The sequence below is a fragment of the Ahaetulla prasina genome, chromosome 3, assembly GCF_028640845.1.
Source record: "Ahaetulla prasina isolate Xishuangbanna chromosome 3, ASM2864084v1, whole genome shotgun sequence".
NCBI classification, from domain to species: Eukaryota; Metazoa; Chordata; class Lepidosauria; order Squamata; family Colubridae; genus Ahaetulla; species Ahaetulla prasina.
In genome coordinates, this window is record NC_080541.1 from 221,741,905 (window position 1) to 221,749,086 (window position 7,182).

The window sequence follows — 7,182 nt, forward strand, 5'->3', positions numbered from 1 at the left end:
GTAAATAGTCTGACAGTGTTGAGAGAATTATAAATAATCATACATATTTTTTCTAAAGAAAGCACAAAAATAAAACACTTTAATTACATGTGGGGTTGCTCTTCTACCCTTTCTTTCACAACAAATCTCCTCTTTTCCCTCCCTCCCTCCTCGCCTCTCCTACCTTCTTCCTCCTCCTCTCCTTCCTCCCCTACTTCCCCTTCCTCTCCCCCGCTCCTCCCCTCTTTCCCTCCTTTCTTACCTTCTCCCCTACTCTTCTCCCCTATCCTATCTTCCTCTCCTTCCCCTTTCTTCCATCCCTCTCTCCTCTCTCCTTCACCACCTCTATCTTACCTTCTATTCCTCTTTTCTTTTTTTCTTCTTTGTTGTATAATATTTCCCTTATTTGGTAACCGAGCAACTCCAATTTTCTAATATTATAAACTTTTTTTTTCAGTTTCTTTTCTATTTTACCCATTCTATCATTTCATAATTGTACATTTATATTTATAATCTTTCCTTCCCCCACCCCCAATTCCCCTTTTCCATTTACTCTGGAGCCATCTGGATTTCTATTTCTTTTTTTTTTTTTTTTGATTGCTTGATTACTTTTCATTGAACTAAGTCAAGTCCCTATTTTTCTCTCCTCTCCCTTTTTTTTTTTTTTTGAAAGGCCTCCGGATACAGAGAGCTACCAGAACAGCAAAAGCGACGGCTACCAGAACAACACCGCGGATCAGAGCTTTTGGGAGACCTTCGGCAATTCAGACCCGCCCAAAACCCACAAGTCCCCGAGCAGCGATAGCTGGACATACGTGGACAATTCGACGGAGAAGAAGAGCTCCGACAGCTGGGATGTTTGGGGGTCAGGCACCGTTTCCAACAACAAGAACAGTAATGGCGACAGCTGGGAGAACTGGGAGAGCAACTGGGAGAACGCCGCCGGGGAGGGCAAAGCCAAAAAGACTGCCAAGAAGACCGCAAAAGAACCCACTTCCGCTCCTGAAGAAGAATGGGACAATCACAACTGGTAGGACTCGTTCTCTCACCAGCATAGCGGAAGTCGGGGTGTGTTTGTGTGTGGGGGGAATATCACACCTCTGATGGAAGAATCTCCCACATAGCTGGACTAACCAACATCCTTCAATGGGAGCCTCTTTAAACCTCGCGCCTGCTGTTCCATTCTCTTTCCACTTCCTGTTTACAGCCACCGTCGTAACAAAAAAACAAAAAAACAAAACCGTGGGTTTTGCGGATTCTTGTAATTACCATACGAAGAGCCAAGCCGCCGTTCATGGAAACGACCCGTTGCATCAGCTATATCCTCGCCCGTGGGGTTTGCCCAACGTCCTTAAACCCGAGAATCTCCCGGAGGAAGCAACTCCATGCCAGCCTACCATCCTAGCACAACGTTCGCATGTGTTGTTTGGCATACTCGCACAACTTCTTTTGTGGGGGAGGGGGGCGGTCTTCGGCTGATGTTTCGGAGGACTTCTGGGTAGTCTTGATACATGTGGGGGGGAGGTTGGGAGGGCTATTTTAGCCAAGTAACATATTGTGACAGAGATGGGATGGCTTGCAATCGAGCCAAAATATATTATTTAAGATATTGTAGATGGATCCAAGTTTATTTAAGGGTGATTTTTTTTTTTTGGAAGGACGCTGTCCGCTTAATAACTTTAATTACTTAGAAGGAAACAAACAGCATTTCTAAAAGCTTTTTTTTAAAAAAAAAAATTCCCACTCTTAGCTTTGGCTGCTTTCAACCGGTGTGTGTAAGATTCCTCATCCTTTTTTCTTTTTCCCCTTAAACATTAAATTAAATCCCCTCTATTCTTTTTCTCCTTTTAAGGTTCCAAACGTTCCTCAATTTTAGCATAATTGCTGGATACCAAGAGTGATGGAAATACAGACGGGATAGGTGACAGTTTTTCAAAACGGGACATGCCAATGTCAAAAGCAAATGTTTTTTTTATAACCAAACAAATAATTTGGACCTTCGCTCTTATAAAATTACGTTCATAAGATTCTGCATTAGATTTCCAACTTAACTCTTTCCCTTCCGCTCCCCCTGGGCTCGGAAGGAGACGACTGAAAAATAACCCAATTGCAATGTTTATCATTCTCAGCTATGCTGCATGAATTTGAGAAGAAGAAGAAGAAGAAGAAGAAAAAAAATATCCAGTATCCTTTTCTACAAGGTCTGATGTCAATTCTGTTTTTGATGCTTGTGATCAGTTAGATTGTTTTTTTGTTTTTTTTAATAATCTATGTGTATTTAAATACTGCAGTGTTTAAGACCACTAAGACGCAAGAAACACTGAATCGTGGTATAATTGGCTGGATGTCACAACTAGGCTTTTCAGGAACCAGGATGAAAATCTGGTTTCTTTATCTAAGAAAAACCTTTGGCTTGGCTAATGAACTGTATGATGTCTGAGAAGCTGGATACTGGAACGTCCAGCTTCTCAGAATTTAGCTGAAATCATCTGCTGTATATAACTGTGTGTGTGTGTATATATATCAGGGCCCATGGGTGAACACACGGAGATCATGAAGTATTAATAGTTTCCTACAATTTTTATGTATTGTTCAATATGTCAGTATCTTGTGAAGAAATATGAAGTACTTGAGCTGCTGTGTGGTACTTTCCGCTGCGTTTTTTGTTTTTGTTTTCCTTTCAAATCGCTAGCGAAATTTCTCCTTTTCCCTGGTCATTTTTGCTTCCCTGGTCTCTGGTCCCAATTTTCACTCCCTTTGAACTTTTGGGTTTTCTAATCAGACTAAGATGGTTGTCTGTGCCTCTCTTTTCAAGAATATGCTTTCTTTTTTTCTGCCAAATTTCTGAGATTTTGTGACCTCAGAAAAATCGCACCTTACTTTTTTTTTCCCCCTCCTTTTTTTAAAATGTAGTCTCTCAGCATAGACGGCTAACTTGGCTATTTCTTTTGCTGATTGGTCAATTTTTCCTAGTGATGTGTGAGTTTTTATTTTTCTTCATTTTCTGTTCCCTGGGTTTCTCTCTTTTGCGTGTGAGCGAGCACCGGTTTCTACTTTAATTTTGCTCATCCGCTCTTTTCACTGTATGTGCTGTTGAAAAAAATCATTGATCTGTTGGAATTCAAGGACATGGGAACATACTTGAACTCTGTGTCTCCCTTAATGCATATTTTACCTCACAGAAGATTTCTTCATCTCCTAAACCAGCCTTTCTCAACCTTGGCAAGTCTAAGATGGGTGTGGACTTCAACTCCCAGGAGAGTAGAGCTGTCTGGGGAATTCTGGGAGTTAAAGTCCACCCATCTTATACCTGCCACGGTTGAGAAACATTGTCCTAAACTTGCATAAAAACATATTTATTTTTAAAGCACCCAATTCTGGGTTACCACTAGCTGTTTCTCAGTTCTGTATTGCTGCCTGTATGGAAGAAAAGACACCACTCTTGACCTCATAAGAAATGTATCATAGGTTTCCAAGTAGTTCTTTTTCATAGCTACCTACAATAGCAACGCTTTTATAAACAAAATCTTTTAAGAAATTGAGTTATAAATAGATAAACAAGAGATCAGAGCGATCAAATTTCAAATTTAATCGTACAGGATTTCCCAAGTGCCCTACATAACCAAGTGACATCTATTTAGACCTATCTTTTATTTATTTTGTGAAATTATTGGTGGAGAGCAAAAAACACAAAAACAAAACTAGGGGTTTTTGCTACTATAATTCTATATAGTAAGCCAGCAACTTAAGTAGGATCAGCTACCTTGGAGTTAAGAAATGGGCACTGTGAAGCCCTTCTGCATGATTGGCGATTTATATCTTCAGTTTAGTACAGTAAGGAAACTCCGATGCAGCCTTCCCCAGCCTCACACCCTCCCGTGTTTGTTGGGCTGTAGCGGAAATTGGTTTAACTCCGCTAGAAGGTGTTAAATTACAGAAGGCTGCCGTCAAACTGGGCTGAAACCAAAACCCAAAATCAGGATGTTTCCGAACCGCTTCTTCCATTGCACATTGCTGAGACCCTGTACATAGTGCTAGAGTTAATGACTTGAGATCTCTTGTTTATAGTCTTGCTGCAGTCTCTTTAATTTCCCTTAAGATTCTCCATCTTTTCCCTGTCTTCCATGGTAGGCATTTATATGTATTGCTGTAGTAATTTGTACAATGACTCCCCGTGTCAGGTGAGCGTCCTCCACTTAATTGAATCCCGAAAGGAAGATAACAGAAGTGTACCTATTGAGCTTTTTCTGTCCTGGAAAGCTAAGCAGGGTTGAACCCGAGCAGTATTTGGAAGGGAGTCCTGCAGGGGAATATCGTGGCCGTGGGCTCGACTGGGAAATCAGAAACGCTTCGTAGAGGCACAGTGATGGCAAACCTTCTATTTCCCGCACTAAGGTTTCCGTGAATGGAAATGGTAGGCCTCCATTTCTAGAAGATGCAGGATGTTCAAGGGTCAAAGCTCTAAGAAATGTAACTGGACCTTAACCTCCCTCCTCTCTTGGTTGGAATAACTGGTCAGTAGGTTTTGTTTTGTTTTGTTTCTTTTTCAGAAGAAGCTGGGTTGTGGGATATACACGATTCTTTCCGACTGTACAATTCTGACAGTCCTTCGCAAGGGCTGTTGGGTTACGTTCCTTTGTTTTGCAAAATGGTACTGAAATCTGAGCCGACAGTGTCATCTCAAAGAGAAACAATAAAGTCAGAGAAATGGAACAAAGCTGTTCCGACATCCTCATAAAGTGGCTTCACGTTGCGTTGACATTCACGTTTGCGTTTTTGCACAAAAATGTGAGTTGCATCGGCGGGAGCTTCCATGTTCTTTTTGGGTTGGGTTTGTGTCTAGCCTCAATCATGGTTAATACATTAGACCTTTGTTGGTTGGTGGGTATCGATTTTATTATTTTTACAAATAACTCAAGGGAGCAAAACATATCCAGCACACCTTCCCCTTTCTCTTTTCTCCACAACAACAACCCTGTGAAGTGGGTTGGGCTGAGAGAGAGTGACTTGGCCCGAAGTCACCCAGCCGCCTTTCACGCCTAATGTGGGATTAGAACTTGCACTCTTTGAGTGATTTGCCCAATGTCACCCAATTGGTTTTCATGACAAAAGGAGGACTAGAACTCACCGTCTCCTGGTGATTGGCCCAAAGTCACCCAGATGGCTTTCATGGCTAAGGTGGGACTAGAACTCACCATTTTTTTGTTTTGTTTTTAATTTACATTTATATCCCGCCCTTCTCCGAAGACTCAGGGCGGCTTACAGTGTATAAGGCAATAGTCTCATTCTATTTGTATATTTACAAAGTCAACTTATTGCCCCCCCAACAATCTGGGTCCTCATTTTACCTACCTTATAAAGGATGGAAGGCTGAGTCAACCTTGGGCCGGGCTTGAACCTGCAGTAATTGCAGGCTGCTGTGTTCTAATAACAGGCTTCTAACAGCCTGAGCTATCACCGTCTCCCACTTTCTAACATTACATATTTTTCGGAGTACAAGACACACTTTTTCTACCCCCAAAGATGGGTGGAAATGTCTGTGCGTCTTATACAGTGAATGTTGCCGAAGCCCCGCTCACTTGCTGGCCCCCACCTTTTGGCGTCTGCCTCCCACCAATTTGCCTCCTTGCAGCAAACAGCCTGGTCAGTTTCAGCACAACCTGATTAGCACAAACAACTGATTGTCGGTTGGCTCGGCCTCCCCACAATCAGCTGTTTCAGGCTGCAGGGAACGCCATTGAATATTGCCACCTTCACATGCCCCATTTTCGGCCTCAGCATCCCGTTTTCGGCCTCTGCCCATCTCATTTTCCTCCTGTTCCAATCCCTGCCACCCGGAACGGGCTGAAAATGGGGTGCATGGAGGCTGAAAACAGGATGCAGAGGCCAAAAATGGGGTGTGTGGAGGTGGCAATAGGCGATGGCAATCTCTGCAGCCTGAAACAGCTGATTGTGGGGAGGCTGATCCCAGATTATATTCACTAAACATTTGGTGGACTAGAGAGTGCTTATATTTAATTGTAAGGTAAAGGTAAAGGTTCCCCTCACATATATGTGCTAGTCGTTCCTGACTCTAGGGGGCGGTGCTCATCTCCGTTTCAAAGCCAAAGAGCCAGCGCTGTCCGAAGACGTCTCCGTGGTCATGTGGCCGGCATGACTCAATGCCAAAAGCTCACGGAACACTGTTACCTTCCCACCAAAGGTGGTCCCTATTTTTCAACTTGTATTTTTTACGTGCTCTCGAACTGCTAGGGTGGCAGAAGCTGGGACAAGTAACAGGAGCTCACCACATTACGCGGCACTAGGGATTAGAACCGCTGAACTGCCGACCTTTCGAACGACAAGCTCAGCGTCTTAGCCACTGAGCCACTGCATCCCAATTTAATGAATTTAATTGTAGGAATGCCATAAAAAAGTAACAATCCTGAATAAGTTGTGTAATAAGATTAATTGTGAAATAAAAGTAATAAAATTTAACTAGAGCTGACATGATAGTAGTATTCCAATATTTGAGGGTCTGCCACAAAAAAAAGGGGGTGTCAACCTATTTTCCAAAGCACCTGAAGGCAAAACGAGGTAATCGATGGAAACCAATGAAGGAGAGAAGCAATCTACAACTTGAGAGAATTTTCCTAACAATGAGCACAATTAACAATTAACAACTTACCTCCAGAACCGGTGGCTTCTCCATCATTGAAGGTTTTTCTGGAATGAAACAAACCTTGTTTTTCCTCTAGCCACAAGAGGGTGTCTCTTTACCATCTTAATGCTTCATAAGTCACATAAGTCTAAGTCAGGGGTCTCCAACCTTGGCCGCTTTAAGACTTGTGGACTTCAGCTCTCAGAATTCTGGGAGTTGAAGTCCACAAGTCTTACAGTGGCCAAGGTTGGAGACCCCTAGTCTAAGTCTCTCATATATATATGTATATCTTTATGTATATGTGTATATATATACAGCTTTGATGCAAGATTGGAATTTTCAAGAAAGACCCCTGAACTCCATCCCCAAACAATCCATGGAATGGCTTGTCTCCAGAAGCTGTGGGTGCTCCATCGCTGGAAGTTTTCCAGAAGACACTGGGCATCCATGAAGTGGTAGAGGGTCTCCTGCTTGAGCAGGGGGGTTGTACTGGAAGACCTCCAAGATCCGTTCCAGCCCTATTATTCGAGGTTCACAACAGGGGAATCATACATTGTTCTAAA

General features: G+C 42.7%; 1 protein-coding gene across 1 annotated transcript in view; it reads left to right on the top strand.

Moving 5' to 3' along the window:
• Nucleotides 1-2,612, top strand: part of ARFGAP1 (ADP ribosylation factor GTPase activating protein 1) — a 62,021-nt gene extending 59,409 nt beyond the window's left edge. The window contains exon 13 of the mRNA XM_058174286.1: nucleotides 653-2,612. Within this exon, the coding sequence (XP_058030269.1) occupies nucleotides 653-1,013 (361 nt within the window). The 3' untranslated portion in view covers nucleotides 1,014-2,612. The remainder of the gene's footprint in view (nucleotides 1-652) is intronic.
• Nucleotides 2,613-7,182: the final 4,570 nt, after the last annotated feature.